Source organism: Neofelis nebulosa, chromosome 10 (assembly GCF_028018385.1).
Source record: "Neofelis nebulosa isolate mNeoNeb1 chromosome 10, mNeoNeb1.pri, whole genome shotgun sequence".
NCBI classification, from domain to species: Eukaryota; Metazoa; Chordata; class Mammalia; order Carnivora; family Felidae; genus Neofelis; species Neofelis nebulosa.
Genome location: NC_080791.1, coordinates 109,362,310 through 109,383,303, shown reverse-complemented (window position 1 = coordinate 109,383,303; position 20,994 = coordinate 109,362,310). Strand labels below are relative to the sequence as shown.

Genomic DNA, 20,994 nt, shown 5'->3' with positions numbered 1-20,994 from the left:
TAATGTTTTTCCATGTTATTTGGCCGAACTGTGTAAAACCGACATCTTTGTGGATAATTATCAATTCCTGGCCTTTTCGCATAGTTCAACTTAAGAGTAAAATAAAGGATGACTCCTCAAATTATAGGTAATTCCCTAAACGTTTCAGTCACAATGAAGAAGCTTCCAAACATTTTTGTCTTAGCCTTAGAAGTAGAATGGCTCTCCAAAGGAAAATTCTTTAAAAGTATTTTCTTCGCTCTCTGGAATCATTGGGGAATTACTTAATTCAATCAATATGAAACATCATAACTGAGATATTGCAAAATGAAGTACCATAACTTGAGACATGGTTGAAAGTTTACCTACTGGAAAAGGAGAGCGATCGTGCTAAAATGAAGAAAATTGTCAGCGGATTTCAGGATAAACCTTCTTGTAAGGAATTTCCAGTTTTTTATTTTCGGAGCAATTCGATAGGAATAGGCCCTACGACGCTCTATCTTGGAGACTGAGTTGAAGGACGCAGGCATGATGACCAGACTTAAGGACTAGTTTGAACTTACAAGACCGGTTTGGATATTAACTGCATCCGAAGCAGAAGTGGAATGTTAACCAACATTGACAGAGACAGTTGAGTTAAACTTGCAACTACCTTTGAGCCCCAAACATGACTTAATCGTTCTCCTTCGGAAAGGTTTTGGAGCCAGTTCTGACCCATCTTCAGTCCTTTGGAGAGCAGTAGGTAATGTGTAACAGCATTTCCAAAACATATTTACTTCCAAGATCCTCACTGCTCTGCGTGATTACTGCAAAAGCAACAAAACCAAAGTACAAATGTGTCAGAAGACATCTGCAGGTACCTCCTTTAAAATTTTTTTTAATGTTTATTTATTTTTGAGACAGAGAGAGACAGAGCATGAATGGGGGAGGGTCAGAGAGAGGGAGACACAGAATCTGAAACAGGCTCCAGGCTCTGAGCTGTCAGCACAGAGCCTGATGCGGGGCTCGAACTCACAGACCGTGAGATCATGACCTGAGCCGAAGTCGGACACCCAACCCACTGAGCGACCCAGGTGCCCCAAGGTTGCTTTTTAAAGTATTGCATATTAATAAAGTCGTATTTAATAACTTAGGGTGCCTGGGTGGCTCAGTCAGCTAAGTGTCTGACTTCGGGTCAAGTCATGATCTCATGGTTTCTTGAGTTCCAGTCCCAAGCTGGGCTCTGTGCTGACAACTCAGAGCCTGGAGCCTGCTTCAGATTCTGTGTCCCCGTCTCTTTCTGCCCCTCCTCTGCTCACGTTCTGTCTCTCTCTCCTTCAAAAATAAATAAACATTAAAAATGTATAAAAAAAATAAATTGCGTAGGTGGGTTATGTTACTTGTGAATCTCTTTTAGGATCATCAAAGTGGTGTGGCAAAATATGTTATAAAAAGAGGGTGTTGGGCCTGACAGAGCTGAAAACAAGTGCCCCAAAACAGGGAGTCTCAAGGAGGGGCAATTTTGCCCCCAGGGGATGTTTGGTGATGTATGGAAACATCATTTCAACTGCGGGAAAGTGCTCCTGGCGTGTAACGGGTGTGGGCTAGGATGCTGCTGAAAACCCTACGGTGCACAGGAAGCCACCACGACAAAGAATTATCCCCCCAAATGTCTATAGGGCTGAGGCTGAGAAACCCTGATCTATCAGAACTCCTGCACAGATGCCCAGAAGATGTACACAATGGGTCCAATACACCCAGAGCAGCATTGCTTACACTAGAACACAGCTGGAAGCAGTCCAAATGCCTGCAACACTTATCCAATGAGATAAACATCATATGGCAGTGGAATATTACACATCCATGAATAGTGAATGAACAATACTGTAGTATACATCATGAGTGAATCTCAAAAATGTGTTGAATTTTTATTTTTATTTTATTTAAGAACATTTTTTAACATCTATTTTTTTTAACGTTTATTTGTTTTTGAGACAGAGAGAGACAGAGCATGAACGGGGGAGGGTCAGACAGAGAGGGAGGCACAGAATCTGAAACAGGCTCCAGGCTCTGAGCTGTCAGCACAGAGCCCGACGCGGGGCTTGAACTCATGAACGCGAGATCATGACCTGAGCTGAAGTCGGAGGCTTAACCGACAGCCACCCAGGCGCCCCTAACGTCTATTTATTTTTGAGAGAAAGAGAGAGAGCACGTGCAGGGGAGGGGCAGAGAGAGAGGGAGACACAGAATCGGAAGCAGGCTCCAGGCTCTGAGCTGTCAGCAGAGGGCCCGATGTGGGGCTTGAACTCACAAACCGTGAGATCATGACCTGAGCCAAAGTTGCATGCTTAACCAACTGAGCCACCCAGGCGCCCCAGAGTAGATCTTAATGTAAACTATGGGCTATAGTTAGTAATAATGTATCAATATTTATTCATCAATTGTAACAAATGTACCACACTAAAGTAAGATGTTAATAATGAGGGCAACTGGGGAATGGGGTGGGAGAGTGAGTATATGGAATTCTGCTTACTATGTAGTCTATTTATTCTATAAATCTAAAACAGTACTAAAAATAAAATCTGCTCTTTATTTTGAAAAGCAAGTTGATAATTTTCTGAGCCTGGACCCTAACCGCATTTTATGTATGGGCACAATGTATTATTTGTGAGGTTTGAAAATACACAGCATTCTTCGGTAACACAGCCACCGTCTAGGTAGAGGGACAGCTGCACTTGGTTTTGTTTGGAACTTTGCCAAGACTGGGTCACTATTTCAGAAAATCACATCACCAATAGCGAACTGGTGGTCTCTGAGTGGCTGGCTCACCGCTCGCTGGTATTGTGTGTGCCCTGGCAGACGATGGATTCGCTGTGGTTTTATAAAGGGGGCCAGTATCCACCTGCTCCACAGGGCCTGGGCATTTACATGCTCAAACACACATGATTTTATTACTAAATACTCTTACTTATCCCGTATGGTACAACTAGGACATTATACTGACATTAAATTTGTTTTCATGTTTAGGTTTTTTTTTTTTTTTTAAGTGTATTTATTTTGGGAGGGAGAATGTGCACACACACATAAGCGGGGAAGGGGGAGAGAAAGAGAGAGGGAGGGAGAGAATTCCAAGCAGGCTCCGAGCTGTCAGAGCAGGGCCTGACCTGGGCTCCATCTCCCAAACTGTGAGATCTTGACCGGAGCCGAAATCGAGAGTCAGACGCTTAACTGACTGAGCCACCCAGGTGCCCCTACGTGACATTTTTTGTGCAGAGGTAGGTTTTGTTACATATTAATTCACTGCAGGCTAGCAACAAAATATTTGTTATTAAAAGGATGACTGAGTCCTATAGAGTTGAGAACCTCTCCTTTCAACTGAAATCTAAACCCCTTCCTCCGCCCTCAGGCTTGTCCTAACCACCCCTCTCTGTCCCAGAGGCTGAGCGCCCTGCTCCCACCAGGCCTGTCAAAGGGATCTATTTGTATGTCTCAGAATGTACCAGCACTCTCACGTCCCTGCTCTTGGTACAAGCTGTTCTGTGCCCGAGATTCCCTCACCTCCTTCACTCACGCCTCAACAAATGCAGTGTCCCCGAACCTCAGTTGTTCATGTCCTTCCGTTCAACCTGCGCCACAGATGTGCCCACCCTGCAGTCCCTTTTACTGAATTTTCTTTCTTTTTTAAAGATCTTATTTATTTTTAAGTTTTATTTATTTCAAGGGGGGAGGGGCAGAGAGAGAGACAGACAGACAGACAGACAGAATCTGAAGCAGGCTTCAGGCTCTGAGCTGTCGGCACAGAGCCCACCGTAGGGCTCGAACCCATGGACTGCAAGATCATGACCTGAGCCTAAGTGGGAAGCTTAACCAACTGAGCCACTCATGTGTCCCCCCCCAAGATTTTATTTTTAGGTAATCTCTACACCCAGTGTGGGGCTCAAATTCACAAGCCCGAGATTAAGAGTCGTTAGACCCATTGACTGAGACAGCCAGGCGCCCCTACTTAATTTCCTTTAAATGACTCATTTTTCATAAATTAATTTTGAATTTACATTAAATTATAAGAAAATTTATCTTTTCTCTTCTATACCTTTTTATTTAGGCATAGTTGACACACAATGTTACATTAATTTCAGGTGTACTATAAACACATTTATTTTTAAATAAATTATAAAAATTTAATATTTCATTATTTAACAAGCTTATATTTTAATTTATTTCTATTTAATCTTTATTTAATTCTAATAAACTTATAAACATTTCTTTATTAAATTATACATAATTTTATTTTTCAAGGAAAAGGGTACATCATTATTATAGGAAGCTAGCATCCATAGTCCGAAAAATAAAGCAACAATAAAAACAGAGAGAAGGAACATAAAAGTTATGAACCTCTATTTATATGAAATTGTCAGCAGAAACCCTGATGCCAGCTTTTTGTTAGAGAAAGAAGGAGCGAGGCCAAGAGGCCTTAGAAACACGTTAGCACCAAGTTGAGACTTTCCCCTTGACATATTCTGGAGGCTTGAAAGCAAATTGAAAAGAGAGTAACTTTCTCCTTCAGTGTAATTTAATGCTGTCTCTGTTCTCCCTCAAATCACTTGCATGTTATTACAATCCATTTATTCACCAAGTATTTATCAAACACCTACTACGAACCAGTCAGTAGTACTAGATGTTTGCAATAATAAAACACTGAACCAGACAAACACAGTCTTTGCCCCGTAGACTCCCAGTCGGCTAACACACACACACACACACACACACACACGTAATCTGGAAGGGATCATAAAATTTCATTACTTATGGCAGTAATTTGTAATTTAGGTCAGCATTTATATGCACCGTGACTGCGGAGCAAACAAACCCACTTGTAAATTCCATGAGTTAGAGCAAATTAATTTCAAAATGGCCATGGTCTATAATCTTTTCAAAGTTTTGCACAGGAAAAAAAAAAAAAAAAGAGGTGGGAGGTAGGTGCATCTTCATAGGTCTGATGTGATGAGACCCGGGATCGCCGAAAGTTGTTTGTTTGTTTGTTCGTTCGTTTAGCGGCGGTGGTGGGAGGGCACCTCCGGGTCACCCTTTCCTCCTGAGCCTTTGCTTAACCCCTTGCTGCCCCGAACGCAGCTCCTCGGTCACCGGGAAGCCCGCCCGGATGCTCCGCTGGGCCCACGCCTCCGCAATGCGCCCCCAAAGACACGGAGCTTCTCCGGGCACCCGCTTGGAGGAGAAGAGGCAGTCTGTCTGTTTGTCTGTCTGTCTTCCAGACCCGCCTGGGGACGCCTGGCCCTCTCCTTGGTCTCCCGAAGCACCCAGCTCCGCGCAGCCCTCCAGGACCGCTGGCGGCAGACGCTCAGGTTACCCCTGGGCGAGCCGGCTCCCCGGAGGGCTCGGCGTCACCCCGCGCGGCACGGCTCTGGCACCACCTCCGAGCTGGCGGAGGGGGAAGAAGCCGCACCAGGTCGGCTCCCCAGCTTCGGACGGAGGAGGGGCGGGGTACCTCCCCCACCGCAGAGGGGTGCATATCTGCATATTCAAACCGCAGAGGTCCGAGACGGGCGCCCGCGGACAGGGGAGACAGCAGGGGACCTTCCCGGGGCAGCCGCCTCTAAGCCGCACGGGATGGCGAGGGTAGCCGTGCGTGCCGGGACCGCGAGGTCGGGCAGGGTCCCAGGCTGGAGTCCGGAGTCCCCGCCGGGGGGAGGTAGGGAGGAGTGGTGCGACCCTCTGTCCCCGCCCCGGGGGCGGAGCGAGGTTCGATCCTGCGGAGCTTGACACCCGCAGAAATCGTTCCAGGCCTTCCTCCCCAGCTCCCGCTTCGTCCCCGCCCCTTTCGGGGAGACTCGACCCCCTCCGCGCTCTGTCTACCGCCCGCAGGACACAGCCTCCCGGGTTTTCTGGCCCCCGGGCCCCGGCGTAGGTGCAGGTGCAGCACCCAACCTCCTTCCCACCCCGGCGCATCCCGCTGGGCGGCCATGGCGCGAGGAGACGCCCCACAGGACAGGCGAGTTGGGCGCTGGGTGGGGCGCGGACGAGGATCCGGGTGGCGGTGGGCAGCACAGACCCGCTCCCTTCGGGCGCTCCAAGCCTCAAAGCGGACTGGATGGAACTACAATTCCCATCAGCCGCCTCCCTGGGCTGCCTGAGCCGGGGTGATGGGGGTTGTAGTCCGCTCTCCGGAGGGGGCGACCTGGGAGGCGTGGAGGGGGGGCGGCAGCCGAGGCGTCGCGTCCTAGGGGTGACCTTCTGACTGATCCCCACAGCTACCACCTGGTCGGGATCAGCTTCTTTATCCTGGGGCTGGGCACTCTCCTTCCCTGGAACTTCTTCATTACGGCCATCCCGGTGAGACTCGCGGCTGGAGTGCCAGCCCCATGGCCACAACCACCATCGCCTTGGACCAGAGGCGTGCCAGGCGCTTTCCACACCATGCCACCTTTGACTCCTCATTATGCCCGTTTGCACGTTTGTCCGCTGAAGCACCGAGCCTCAGAGAGGGCGAGTGCCCCTTTCACGGATAGGAAAGGCCAAGCTTTCAGAGATGCCCAGATCCTACAGGGGCAAGGCTACCAGCTCGGGGCGGGGGGGGGGGGGGGGGGGGGGGGGCTCTGGAACTAGCAAAGAGCTACCCATCCACCACCCCTGTTTGTGTTATTCCCTGGTTAAGTCATCCCTGGGCTAACCCACTCCATCCAAAAGCGGATTATCCAAGCACGGCTTACATTCATTCATCCACCAGTTAGTAATGTGTACCTACTGTGAACCAGGCCCTGTTCTTGGCACTGGGGCTGCAGGAGGAAACATAACAGAGGGAGCCTGGATCCTCATGGAGCTTACATTCTCTCAAGGGAAGGAAGAAATGTGGGGTTTGTGTTCTTTTTAGGACTGGGTTATTCACATACATTCAGTTCAACAACTTTCAAGATGTCTCTTCAGTGCCTGGCTCTGTGCTGGGCCCCGGAGACTCAAAGATTAATCAGCCCCTGGTCTTGAGAGGGAGCTGGGTGCAAAGAGCTATTAATAATGTAACATGACACTCAGCATCCCAAGCTTGGAGTAAAATCCAGTAGGCCCCCGGAAGGGGGGGGGGGGGAGGGAGTGATTCCTTCTGCTTCACAGAAGAGGTGATTTGTAACTTGGGAGAAGGGTAGGCAAAGCATTGGTGTTTGGCCGGGGTGATGGGGGGTGGGGCGTGGGAGGAAAGGGAGAAGGCATTCCACGTGGAGGTGACAGCGATGCAGCCTGTTCAGAGAAAGGACCAGAGCCTGGGGTACCTAAAGCTTAGCAGCAGAGCCCATATGCGGCACAAAAGAGAGGCTGGGCTCTGGTCCTGAAGGGCCCCAAATGCCATTCTAAAACCTCAGGGTTTTGCCCCGCAGGGAGCCATGGGCAGTGGCGGGGGCAGGGGGGTGCGGGGAGGGAGGACGGATGGGGAGGTTAAGCAGACACTGGACGAGTATGTGTTCTAGAGAGAATGCAGTTGGTCAGCACCTAGGCCAGGGCCTGGCTTACAGTCGGCACTCAATGAATACTCAGCAATCTGGAAGCTGCTGCAGGAGTGGGGGATGAAGGCTGGAACCCAGGCACCGAAGATTCAGAGATGGAGCAAGGCCCAGGTTGGGGGTTCTTAGGGCTTGGGCCCTGTCCCAGCCCTCTGCTGTTCAATTCAGTGCACATTCATCGAGCTCCCACTGTGTGCCAGGTGCTGGGATCAGTACAAGGACAAACAGACAGCTCCCGAGGACGTTAACTGAGCAATCCCAAGCATGGGGGGAGGCAGAGGGGGAAGGCTGGGGGGTTCCTCAGGGTAGGTTGGAGGGTGACCCTGTACCCCCTCCTCTGGCATCCTGTCAGTACTTCCAGGGGCGGCTGGCAGGGGCCAACGACACCGCTGGGACCCTGGGCACCAACCACACAGGCCCTGCAGACACTTTCAACTTCAACAACTGGGTGACGCTGCTGTCCCAGCTGCCCCTGCTGCTCTTCACGCTCCTCAACTCCTTCCTGTACCAGTGGTGAGAGACCTTGCCCCTCAGGCTCCCCACCTTCTGTGGCCCCTCCCCCGCCCAGCTAAGGAAGCTCCATCTGGGCCCAGGTCAGAACTCCCATCCTTCCTCCACTCCCCCTGCATGTCCCCTCTAGGTCCCTCTGTCCAGCCCTGGCCTCAATCTCTTGCCCACCTCCCCCTGCCTGGCCTGGGCCCAGCTGATGTCCACTCTGCCCCTCCTTGTGAGCAGCATCCCTGAGACGGTGCGGATTCTGGGCAGCCTGCTGGCCATCCTGCTGCTTTTTGCCCTGACGGCAGTGTTGGTCAAGGTGGACATGAGCCCTGGGCCCTTCTTCTCCATCACCATGGCCTCTGTCTGGTTCATCAACTGTGAGCACCGCTGCCCCTCCCCACCTCATCTCCCCACCCAGTCCACCCAGGGCTTCAGCCCAGCCTCTTCTTTGTAAGTGAAAAGGGCCCCACATATCCAAGAAGGGAGGACAGCAGCCCTCCTATCCCTGATGGGAAACCAAGGCCCAGAGGGAGAAGAAGAGCCACTTGTCCCAAACCCACAGTGACCTAAGATGAGGCCTCCTGGCCCCAGGCGCCTCAGACCTATGGCTACACCTGAGCAGAGGAAAGAATGGGGGCTGATACACCAGAGGGCCCAGAGTCTCACGCCTGCCCAACTTAGTCCAGAGTCTGCCAACACCTCCTCCGAGAAGCCTCCAAGGCCTGTCTAGTTGAGCGGCGGCCCCCACTCCTATCCCTCCACAGCCTTCTGTGCAGTTCTGCAGGGCAGCCTCTTCGGGCAGCTGGGCACCATGCCTTCCACCTACAGCACCCTCTTCCTCAGCGGCCAGGGCCTGGCTGGGATCTTCGCTGCTCTTGCCATGCTCATGGCCATGGCCAGTGAGTGGAACTGGGTGGCTGGAGGGCAGGGGTGGCCTCTGGGATTCTGGGAGCAGAGACCGTGTGCTAGGAGTGAGATGCCTTCGGTTCTGGTAAAGATGGAGGCGATGGGAAGCCGGGGGTTGGGTTTGGGGACAGGGAGTAGGGTTCTTGGGCTCTACAGTGAGAGAAGGACCAGGTAAGGAATGGGTTACCGTAGGGCCAGGGGCAGGATTCCTGAGGCTGATAGGGGTTTGTGGCAGCAACCTGGGTTTGAGGGAAGGGGGGGACAAGTTTGAGATTCAGATCAACTTGGTCCAAATCCTAGTTCCACTGCTCCCCAGCCGGGGACATTGGACAGGGCACTTCACCTGTGGCAGTTTTCCCATCTAAACGATTCTTACAGCTCTGTCCCCAGATTGTAAGGTGTATGCAGTAATAATGAGCACATAACAGGTGATCAACAAAAATGACAAGTAGGGAGAAGTGAGAGAAGCAAAGGGCGGGGCTGGGCTGGGGCCCTGCACAGGTTCCTGAGTTTGTCAGTGAGCGGAGGCCTGGAGGTGAATCTGAGAAGTGCATGATGGGAAGTGGGACAGGAGGCTTCAGCCGCCGTGGGAGCCAGTGGGACCAGCCCCCTCCAGTCTGCAGCTGGAGTTTCTGCACAGGTGGCGTGGATGCCCAGACCTCCGCCCTGGGGTACTTCGTCACACCCTGCGTGGGCATCTTCACGTCTATTGTGTGTTACCTGAGCCTGCCCCACCTGGTGAGCCTGGTTGGTATTGGGCTCAAGGCCCCACTTCAGAGCATCTCAGATACAGCTCTGAGTCTGAGGCCCTGAGAGGGGCCGGGGGAGGGGGAGGGGACCTGATCCCCAAAGGAGTCAGCCCCTGGGGGACTCCAGCCTCTAGGTCGACAGGGTGGAGAGGGATCCGGACACCTCAGCCGAGCCAGGCAGGCCCAACGCTTTCCTTCTGCAGGAGTTCGCACGCTACTACCTAGCCAAGAAACCATTGCAGGCGCAAGGTCAGGAGCTGGAGACCAAAGCTGAGCTCCTCCAGTCTGGTGAGCTGGGGCCCCTGCTGGGGAAGTGGAAGACCCAGGGGAGGCTGAAGCTACCTCCACAGGGAAGCGTCCTCCCTCCGTCCCCATCTAGAGTCCTCCCCCTGGTGGCCTTGCGTGAGCAGACACAGAAGATCATGAAGGGAACTCAGTGGGAGTCAAGTCATCCCTGCTGCCTTTTGGGCATCGGTTTTCTCCTCTATAAAATGGGGGGACAGTAGAGCTCCAGCATGCTCGTTCTGGCTCGAAATGCATTTGTTTGAGCCCTGGTCTCACAACATCTAAGCTGTGTGACCCTAGGCCAGTCACTTAACCTCTCTGAGCCTCAGTCTCTTTATTTGCAAAGGAGTAGCAGTGAGGTAATCCATCTAAGGTGCTTAACTCTGCCTGGCACATGCCTGTGCTTAATAATAGTAGCTTGGCATCTTTCCATAGTTAATTCTCCTTGCCTACATGCTGAGCTGGAGGAGGGTCACTCGTTTTAACTGCTGGGAATTGCCCTCCATCGAGCCTGGCTGTCGCAGTCATGACCCTGCCCTCCCCTCTTGCCCCAGGTGAGAAGAACAGTATTCCCAACAGCCCCCAGAAGGTAGCCCTGACTCTGGACCTTGACGCTGAGAAGGAGCCAGAGGAGATCCAGAAGCCAGGAAAACCTTCAGTTTTCATTGTCTTCCAAAAGGTTTGGCTTGGCCATGGTCCCCAACCACCATCCCTGGGGAAGAGAGAGCTGCTCTCTCCAGCCCTCTTTAAAGACCCTTAGAATGGAATGGGGCCTTAAGACTTGCGTCCGCTTCAAGGTATCAGGGTCATAGTGGGCCAGGAACACAGTTAGGCCAGGCCCCAGGTGTCCTGTGCCCTGGCCGGCGCTTGGCGCTTGGGGGTTGGGGCTGCGCGTTGGGCTCTAATCTGCCCCGCTGCTTACACCCCTGCCTCTGGCTCCCAGATCTGGCTGACGGCGCTGTGCCTTGTGTTGGTCTTCGCAGTCACCCTGTCTGTCTTCCCCGCTATCACAGCCATGGTGACCAGCTCCACCAGTCCTGGGAAGTGGAGTGAGTGTTGGGAAGCAGAACAGGGCAGGGCAGGGGAGAGGGAGGGAGGAGGAATGAAGGGGAGGAGGAGGGAAGAGGAAGGAGGGACCAGGATGAGCCCTCTTTCTCTCCCAGGCCAGTTCTTCAACCCTATCTGCTGCTTCCTGCTCTTTAACATCATGGACTGGGTGGGGCGGAGTCTGACCTCTTACTTCCTATGGGTGAGCACACCTGGGCTGGGGGGGCCCGATGGTTTCAGGAAGCAGTTGGAGATCAGAGGGTGTGAAAGAGCACAGAAAGGTGGTTTCCTAAAAGTCTGACCACTCTAGGTCTGGCAACAGAACAGCTGGCCAAGAGGTAGTGAGCACCTGGGCCCTGGAGGTATGCAAGCCAGGGCTTGGACTGTGAGCTCCTTGAAAGCAGAAGCCACGTCCAAATGGCCTATGTTCCCCAGCATCCAGCCCAGAACCCAGCCCTCGGTCCTCAGGGAATGTTACACGGAGGTTCCCGTACCAAATGAGACGCTGGACAAGAGTCTAGTGTTTGGACTGCTTTTAGCCAAGGTGCTCCTTCTTTAAATGAAATCTTCCAAGGAGATACAATAAATAAAGGAGATTGAAGAGGAGTTGCTCTGATCCAAGCTAGGATGGGGCCTGGATCCCCGGCTTCCAATCCCATTCAGCAACCCCATGTGCCCCGAAGGGGTCTGCGGAACCCCCAAGGGTACTTGGAGGAACCCAGCTTGAAAACCAAAGATGGTGTCTAAGGTCTCTTCCAGTTCTGCCACGGAGAGAGCCCAAGCTGGAGCTCGGAAGGGCAGAGGCGAGCCCCAGGCCGGTCCCTGATGGCTGGGTGGCCTTGGCCCAGCCCCTCACTCTCCGGAGGCCTGAGGGCCGGGTCCTCACCGGCTCATGTAGAGTCACAGGTCAGGGGAAGTGACAGTCTGTCCGGGGTGGGCTCCGGGCACCTCCCTCACCCCGGCTTCTGCCACAGCCGGATGAGGACAGCCGGCTGCTGCCCCTGCTCGTCTGCCTGCGCGTCCTATTCGTGCCTCTCTTCATGCTGTGCCACGTGCCCGAGAGGTCCCGCCTGCCCGTCCTCTTCCCGCAGGATGCCTACTTCATCACTTTCATGCTGCTCTTCGCGGTGTCCAACGGTTACCTGATGTCCCTTACCATGTGCCTGGCGCCCAGGTCTGGGGGTCGGGAGGGTGGGCCTGGGCGTGGGGAGGTGGCCTAGCTCTTCTTGAGGGGGACGGCCTGCAGGAGAGGGTCCACTCTGCTTCCCGCCAGCCCAGCCCTGGCTGTCTCTAGGTGCCAGCCACCCTGTCAGGTCAGACCTTCCCTGCCGAGCCGGCCCCGGGGCAGGAAGGGAGAGGAAGCCCCAGCCCGAGGTTCCTGCCAATAAAGTAGCCCAGACACTGGTTCTAGGACCTCCTCTCTGGGCCTGTTTCCTCACTTGTGAAACAAATGGGTTGAACTATCATTCCTTAGGGCCCAGCTACTCCCCCCAAATTCTCAGTTGAAGGGGAGCGAAGGTGTTGATCAAAAGTGGAGGGTTCACGGACTATTTACGCTAGGGACAACGGAGCTGAGAATCCAGAGAGAGGAAAGGTGACGGGGACAACCAGGCTGGGGACGTTTTGTCAAGAGGGAAGGCAGTGGAGTCTAGAGTCCTGTAATATTGCACTTGCAGGGCATGAGAGATGTCCCCGTCAGTGGCCTCGTTTTACAGATCGGGAAACTGAAGTGAGGTGTCCTGTCGTAAGGGGGGCACAGGGCACTGGGGCTGGGTCCAGGATTGGCCCGATGTTTTCTAAGAGCCTACTCCCGTGTGTTCTAGGCAGGTGCTGCCACATGAGAGGGAGGTGGCCGGCACCCTCATGACCTTCTTCCTGGCCCTGGGGCTCTCCTGTGGAGCTGCCCTCTCCTTCCTCTTCAAGGCGTTGCTCTGAATGCTCCGTTCCGGGCTCGCCCACGGCTCTCTCTTCGCTACCCCTTCGGAGCTGAGACCCCCGTGCAGGGGGAATGGCGAGCCGGGCCCAAGGCTCTGCTGGGCTGGTGCCCCTCGGTCTGGAAGTGCCACTTGGAAGTGGGTGCTGCTCTCCTTCCCGGGCTGGTGTCCATTTGGGGGCTGCGAGGAAGAATTCACCAGCGGTCATTCTAACCCCCCCACCCCCAGCAGTGGAGCTGAATCACAGAGACAGACTATTCAGAGGCACACAAGACCTCTCTGCACAGGTGCCGATCAGGGAAAGAGGGCCAAGGACCATGGCCCTTCCTCACCATCAAGAGTACATTTGTTAATCTCAAGACACGCACTTGCTGATCTGTGGCCACTGGAGGCCACCAGCGGGGTCTTGCCACAGGTGTGGCTGCTGGGGCCCAGCCTGGGGTTCAGAGTGGGAGTGGGGGCCAGCCCAGGGCAGGCCTGCCCCTCCCCAGGCCTCAGCAACTCCACGATCGGATGTCTCAGACCCCAGGGCAGAGGATGCCTGGGAGGCCGAGGGCAGCAGGGAGAAGGAACGGGCATTAGGGATCTGAAGGTACTCAAAGGACCATCTGGGCCTCAAACAGTGTTTGCGTAGCCAACACTTACTGTCCCCGCTCCCCAGAGCCAGGCTGGGCCTGGGTCCCGGAGCTGCGGGCGGCTTACATGTGTGCACCCCACTTTACAATTTGCAAAGCTCTCCCGCACCCATTCTCTTACGGAAACCACATTGAGACACTTGGGGGAGCCAGGCAGGGACGGTGCTGTCCCTCTGTACAGGTGAGGAAACCGGATCTCGGGGGGAAATGACCTGGTCCATGGCCGAGCCGGGACCCAGCCCCCACTTCTCTCCTCCCTATAGGTGCTGTTCTTCCTGCCCACTACTTGCTTCTCCTTCCCTCACGAGGCTCGAGGCAGGAGTCCTAAGCACTTGCTCCCCACTTTTTGCTGTTTTCCTTCCAAACCCACTCCTGGGTCTAATAACAACCTTCTTCATTTGTATCATCAATTCACGGAGTCTTTATTTCCAAAGCGCTTTCAGCTCTATCAGCTTTGATAAGCTGGGTAGGGTAGGGATAATTGTACCCATTTGACAGATGGGATGACTGAGGCCCTCAGAGGGGCAGGGATTCGTGGGCATCCCTCTGCTGGGCCCTCTTGACCACATGATGTCCTGTGCTCCTGGGCAAAGCACCTGGCTGCATGGACAACTATTGCTTTCCCCCTCCACTGGTGTCCCCTGCCTCCCCAGGCCCTCCTCCTCAAAAATGGAGCCTCAGAGAGGTAGTCAGCCAATTTTCTAGAGGGATGGAAGAAAGGCTTGTTCCACCACACATCCGTACTACCCTGCCCAGCCCAGAGAAGAGCACAGGTTTTTGCTTTTAGAGGCACCGGCCTTTCTGCCCACTTGCCCTCCTGCCTTCCATGAACATTCCCTGAAGCGGCTATTATATACCAGGCGCTGAGCCAGCACAGGGCCCCTGCTCAGAGGTGAGATGACCGATATGACCTTGGTAGCTGAAATAAAGCCACAGGGGAGACCCCAAATGACCACTGTTCACTCTGCCAGGCCCTGGCTGGTCTGGTGACCCTGAAACAAAGGAGACACGGTCCCTGCTCCCAAGGCCAAGGAAGCAGAATGTAGCAGGTGATGGGGTCTGTGAGGGCCCTACAGAAGTGTGTAGTGTAAGAGTCCAAAAAAGGATGCCTGGATTCCTCTTGGAAGTCAGGGTGGCAGCCCTGAGGCCTCAAGAGAAGGAAAATGAGTTTCCTGGGCTGAGGTGGGGGAGGGGCATCCCAGGCAGAGGTACCAGGGAGGGTGGAAGGCACCGACACTGAACATTCAGGGGGCAGTGGGAACTTCTGGTGGGGAGGGGGGTGGCACCTAGGATGTGAGAGAGGGCGAGCGGGGAGAGGATAAGGATGAAGCGGTGGGTTGGGAACAAATGGTGGAAGGCCTTAGTGATGAGACCCAAATAGGGGGCTAGACAGAGGAGAGATCCGGGAGAGAAGAGGGTGGTGGCCTCTTCAGAGGCCATTTAACTCAGCGGTTAAATGCACGTAAGCTGTTCTAGCATTCTGGGGTCAAAGCCTGGCCCTTTCATTTGCAAGCAGTGAGCATCGGGACTTTCAGAAACCCCTAGGGAGAGGCTGGGGCTGGAGTACAGACTGAATGTACCAGACAGTGGTTGTGGTCCTGGAGGTGCCAGCACGGACCACAAGGTCTAGCTGTACCCTTGGACTGGGAAATGTGAGGACAGGACCACACACTTCCTGACCCCCTTCTTCTCCACCTTCACAGACCATTGTCTGTTGAACCCAAGGGTTCCTAGACCTGCCAGACACCCCCCCTCTCCCAGGCCGGGCAACAGTCCCAGGAAACCCACTGGTGCCAGTCCACGGTCATCTGGAGCAAGCCCATGGTAGGCTGAGCAGTGGAGGATGCTTTCTGGGCCCAGAAAGAGGACACTCACCCCTCAGAGGTCCTTATGATGTCACAACCTTCCCATCCTCCTTCCCGGCAGACCCAGCCCAACTTGCCCATTAGATCAGTATGTAGCTGGCTTCCAATGCTGGAAACAAATACTGGGACTGATGGGCTGCACCTGCTCCTTCCTCTCCTGATTCCAGTCCTCCGGGCACTGCCACCTCCCCAGCCTGACACAGCTCTGCCAGCAGGCCCAGATTCCCTCAGAAGCAGCCAGCTGCCATCAGCAAACGCTTGTAGGGAGCTCTAGGTGGCAAGTGCTGAGATAGGTCTGGCGGAGAGACACAAACATTTAAGAAACGAGTCCTCACTAGTTTCTTACCCTTTTATGCGCAAGAGGCCTCCTGGTTTGTGAGTTGATTCAACTTTCCAATTAAAAGGCAGAGGCTGTTAGATGGATTAAAAATGATTTAACCAGGGGCGCCTGGGTAGCTCAGTCAGCTAAGCGTCCGACTTCAGCTCAGGTCATGATCTTGTGGTTCGTGAGTTCAAGCCCCGCATCAGGCTCTGTGCTGACAGCTCAGAGTCTGAAGCCTGATTCGGATTCTGTGTCTCTCTCTCTCAGCCCCTCCCCACTCCCCCCCCCCCGCTTCCGATTCTGTGTCTCCCTCTCTCTCTGCCCCTCCCCCCACTTGTGCTCTGTCTCTCTCAAAAATAAACATTTTTAAAAATGAAAAAAAAAAGATGTGAGACACATACACACACAGTGGAATATTACTCAGCCATAAAAAAGAATAAGATCTTGCCATTTACAATTGAAGGACCTAGAAGGCATTATACTAAGTGAAGTAAGTCTGACAGAGAAAAACAAATACCATATGATCTCACCCACTCATGTGGAATCTGAAAAACAAAACAAACAAAAAGCAGAAACAGACCCATAAATACAGAAAACAAACTGTTGGGGTGCCAGAGGAGAAGGGGCTGGGAGGACGGGTGGAATAGGCAAAGGGTATGAACAGGTACAAACTTCCAGTTATAAAACAAAGAAGTCACAGAGATGAAAAGTAGCACATAGGGAATACAGTCAGTAATGTTGTTATAACGTTGTGTGGTGACAGGTGGGATGTGGTGAGCACTGAGGAGGATGTGGAACTGTAGAATCACTAGGTTGTATTCCTGGAACTAACATTACATTGTATGTCAACTATACTGCAATACTTTGAAAAAAAAAAGAATCTATACAATGTATACTATGTTCTACGATTAGCTTGCAATTGCTTTGCTGTAAAAAATAAAAGAACTACCTTGAAAATCCCCCCTCAAAGGAAAGGAAAGGAAAGAAAAGGAAGGAAGGAAGGAAGGAAGGAAGGAAGGAAGGAAGGAAGGAAGGAAGGAGGGAGAAATCAAAAGACCAACTAGAAAATGCTTCGAGACAAAAGAAAATGAAAACACGACACACTGAAATGTATGGGATGCGGCTGGAGCAATGCTGAGAGGAAATGTATAGCTGTAAATGCCTACATTAAAATGGAAGAAGGGGGTGTCTGACCAGCTCAGTGGGTGGAGTGTGAGGTTCTTGATATCCGGGTCCTGAAAAAAAAAGAAAGGTCTCAAATCACTGACCTAACTTTACACCTCAATGAACTAGAAAAACAAGAGCAAATTAAGCCCAGAGCTAACAGAAAGAAGGAGATGATAAATAATTAGGGTGGACGGCAGAAAAACAACAGAGGAAATCAATGAAACAAAGTTGGTTCTTTGAAACAATCAACAAAATTGACAAAGTTTTGACTAGACTACCAAGAAAAAGAGAAAGTGGACCTCCAAACTGTTGAAATCAGAAAGGAAAGTGGGTCCATTACTATTGATTATACAGAAATAAAAAGGATTTTAAGAGAATACTGTGTTGTACACCAACAAACGAGACCTAGGTGAAATTAACAAATTCTAGAAACACACAAATTACCAAAACGGATTAAAGAAGAAATAGCAAGTCTGAACATACTTGTAACAAGTAACAAGATTGAATCAGTAATCAGAAATGTACCAACAGGGGCGCCTGGGTGGCGCAGTCGGTTAAGCGTCCGACTTCAGCCAGGTCACGATCTCGCGGTCCGTGAGTTTGAGCCCCGCGTCAGGCTCTGGGCTGATGGCTCGGAGCCTGGAGCCTGTTTCCGATTCTGTGTCTCCCTCTCTCTGCACCTCCCCTGTTCATGCTCTGTCTCTCTCTGTCCCAAAAAAAAAAAAAAAAAAAAGAAATGTACCAACAAAGAAAATTCCAGGACCGGATGACTTCACAGGCTAATTCTACCAATCATTTAAAGAATGAACAAACACCAATCCTCTCAAACCCTTCCAAAAAATACAAGAGTGGAGAAACACTTCTTAACTCATTCGTTCTATGAGACCAGTACCACCCTGATGCCAAAGCCAGATAAAGACATCATAAGAAAACTTAATAACTAATAACCAATATCCCTTATGAATATCGATGTAAAAATCTCAACAAAATGCTAGCAAAAAGAACCCGTAGCTCATCAACGGGATTATATACCATGACCCAGCATGATCCCCTCCAGAATGCAAGGTGGTTCAACATAAAAAGACCACTTAACGTAATACACCACGTTAATAGAGGGAAGGGGGAAAAACACAAGATCATCTCAACTGATACAGAAAAAAACATGTGACAAAACCCCACACCCTTTCAAGATAAAAGCACTCAACAAACAAGGAATAGATGGGAACTTCCTCAACCTGATGAAGAAAATTTATGAAAAATCCACACCTCATGTCATATTCAATGTTTAAAGACTGAAAGCCTCTCCTGAAGATCAGGGAAAAGCCTGCTTTTATCATTCCATCTTTTCAATGTTGTACTGGAAGCTCTAGCTCCGGCAATTTGGCAAGAAAGAGAAATAAAAGGCATCCAAATTAGAAAGGAAGAAGCAAAACTATCCATATTCACAGATGATATAATACACACATATACAGAAAACAAAATTCTGAAGAATATACACGCAACACACACACACACACCAACACACACACACTTACAGCTAATGAATAAATTGAGGGGCGTCTGGGTGGCTCAGCCGTGCTGACAGCTCAGAGCCTGGAGTCTGCTTCAGATTCTGTGTCTCCCTCTCTCTCTGCCCCTCCCCTGCTTGTGCTCTCTCTCTCTCTCTCTCTCTCTCTCTCTCTCTCTCTCTCTTTCAAAAATCAACATTAAAAAAATAATTCAGCAAAATTAGAAGATTCAAGAGGAACACACAAAATTCAGTTGTATTTCTATACATACGATTCTGACACCAATTCTGATGCGTGGGTTTTCCCCCCACACCAAGCAATTCTCTGACACCAGCTGAGTGTCCTACAATGCAACTCAATTCTGACACCATCTACCTGGAAACAGCATCAGATCCCACAGCCGACTGGCTCAGCCCCACCAGACCACCTACCCTTCAGATGCCAGTTGGAAGTCCAGGTTGTCACCTGTGCTTCTGACCAACTGGCTGTCAATCAGAGGTTCCAGCAGCCCCTTCAGTGGATCTGATTAATTTGCCAGAGCAAATCACAGCAGTCGGAGAAATATTTCACTCACTGGTTTACAGGTTCATTATAAAGGGATATATAATCAGGAATGGCCAGAGGGAAGAGACGCAGAGAGTAAGGTATGTGGAAAGCAGACCCCTTATTAATGGTTTTCAACTCTGGTCTTTGACTCTCATGCTCTGCTCCATCACAGACAGCGTGTCTCCCCAGCCAGGCCTTTCCGCCCACAATAGCAGTCTGTAGGCCTTCCTCTGGATTTTCTATGTGGTTTTCCTTGATCTTGACACCTCAGTGAGGCCCAGTCACTACTTGTCAGTCTCCCCTTATGCCAAGGCCACTGGGGACACTTCAGAAGCTTCCTATTCACTCATTCAACAAACACAGATTGCTGCCTGCTATGTGGCTAGCATTGCAGCGCGGGGGAGGTGGAAGGTACTGGGAGCAGATGCCTGGGCAGATCTTCAGTGGAGGTGGTATTATGTGAGCGCTGCAGATGAAAGTCAAATGCCCAAAGGGCCAGGGTGAGTAGTGAAGGGGCAGGGTTGAGACTCTAGCAAAGAGAAAACTATTTGCAAAAGGTGAGCTACTCTTACCTTCTGGTTGATTGTCACCCTGTGGAAATGCAGGCCTGGAATTGCCAGATCTTTTGGAATTTAAAACAGAAGTTGGCAGTGGGGATTTTCCGTGAAATCTTCTGATTCACCAAGGTTAACAACTAACGTGATTCAAATGGTTGTTTTCAACACCGAGCAGGTCAAAAAAGACCCTAACAGCACCAAATCTGACGTCCGAGACTTCGGTTTGCAAGGCTTGTGCTAAAAGGATCTGCACATTCATTTCTCCTCTCACCAGTGAAAACCTTCAAAGATAGTACCTGTCGAGCGTCCTGCAAGGCCCTATCAGGGGTACCTAACACAGCCCCTGGTGTGGAGCAGGTGCTCAGTAGGTGTTACTGCTGGGGTTGCAGAATATAGGTCCCCTGGTCCTCTTCACTTCAACAGCCTTGGCTTCCTACTGCCTGTAGAGAGGAGGGCAAACCTTGTCCTGGCAACTGGAGGCCCTCCCTAGTCTGCCCCAAAGCTGCTTCCCCAAGATTCACAAAGCACGAATAGTTATTACATATCATTGATTTAGCAGTCGAAGTACCTGCCCTTCCCCACAGCCTTTCCTCTTCTGAACAGTCCATGGATCAATTATTTCACAAACACGTATTAAGCGCCTTCTGTATACGTTAGCTACGGTTAGAATATTGTAGGTCTCCTGCTTAAACTGTGTTGGGGAGGAGGGGAGAGGTGTGTGGACACATGGTGTCCGCTCTGGGAGAATTGCTAGCGGGAGGGGAATCAGTGGACTGAAAAGGGTAATAATTTAAGTGATCACACTCACCATTTCCAAATTCCACTACTTTGGACACTAGGGTGGCACCTCCCGAGGGGCCTCTCTAATTACTGCAGATGACATAGTGGTCACAACTCTGGCATCAGCCAGAATTCCAATTCGGGTCTTCTGGGTGCCGCTGAACCTCTGGCCCCTTTCCTACAGGAAAGCAGAAAAGTACACCCCTCACGCCGTGTAAAACGCGACCGACGAGGATGGGATTCGAACCCACGCGTGCAAAGCACAATGGATTAGCAGTCCATCGCCTTAACCACTCGGCCACCTCGTCCCACATAAGGTGCCTTGTTCCACACACCCTTATCTCTCATCTCTTCCGCACCTTCCGAGCCCCCCCAGCATCCACTCTACAGTGTGGATTTCGCAGGAGCTGGCGGAGGGAGAGAAGGCGGAAAGAAAGGGGCTTTTTGTGTTCCTTCCCGCCCGCCGCAGCCGCGAACCCGCGCCATCCTTCACCAAGCTGCAACCGAGCTCTGACACGGTTTCCCCTCCCTAAGGCGGGGGCGAGCGCGCCGGGGTTTCAGGACGCGCCTGGTCCAGGGGGTCTCGCACTGACCCGGAGGGAGGGGTGCATACCCCCGGGAGCCCGGCAGGCGCGGCCGCGGGCACTTTCAGGGTTTGCAAAGCGCGGCGCGGCGGCGGATGCAGTAGCTCCTCCTCGCGCGCAGGGGGCGAGCTGGCGCACCCCGAGCCCC

General features: G+C 51.9%; 1 protein-coding gene, 1 long non-coding RNA gene and 1 other non-coding gene across 3 annotated transcripts; 1 reads left to right on the top strand and 2 right to left on the bottom strand.

The window, feature by feature from the left end:
- The first annotated feature begins 5,052 nt into the window (after window positions 1-5,052).
- On the top strand, window positions 5,053-13,920 carry SLC29A2 (solute carrier family 29 member 2). The gene is made up of 12 exons (XM_058689733.1): window positions 5,053-5,965; window positions 6,225-6,306; window positions 7,816-7,976; window positions 8,199-8,338; window positions 8,726-8,860; window positions 9,508-9,605; window positions 9,820-9,904; window positions 10,456-10,580; window positions 10,845-10,950; window positions 11,065-11,150; window positions 11,923-12,122; window positions 12,772-13,920. Exons 1-12 carry the CDS (start codon window positions 5,937-5,939, stop codon window positions 12,881-12,883), a joined length of 1,359 nt encoding a protein of 452 aa, XP_058545716.1. The 5' UTR covers window positions 5,053-5,936; the 3' UTR covers window positions 12,884-13,920.
- LOC131488199 (uncharacterized) lies at window positions 11,467-20,933 on the bottom strand. The gene is made up of 3 exons (XR_009250114.1): window positions 20,291-20,933; window positions 15,393-15,677; window positions 11,467-13,062 (listed from the first exon to the last, which is right to left on the bottom strand). It is a non-coding gene; the product is annotated as an uncharacterized LOC131488199 (long non-coding RNA).
- TRNAS-GCU (transfer RNA serine (anticodon GCU)) lies at window positions 20,489-20,570 on the bottom strand. Its single transcript has one exon. It is a non-coding gene; the product is annotated as a tRNA-Ser (tRNA).
- Window positions 20,934-20,994: the final 61 nt, after the last annotated feature.

Coding starts and splice junctions, on each gene's coding strand:
- SLC29A2 (XM_058689733.1), top strand. CDS start 5,937: ATGGCGCGAGGAGACGCCCCACAGGACAG. Junction 8,339..8,725: donor CTCTGTCTGGTTCATCAACT/GTGAGCACCGCT, acceptor ATCCCTCCACAG/CCTTCTGTGCAGTTCTGCAG. Junction 9,905..10,455: donor AGCTGAGCTCCTCCAGTCTG/GTGAGCTGGGGC, acceptor CTCTTGCCCCAG/GTGAGAAGAACAGTATTCCC.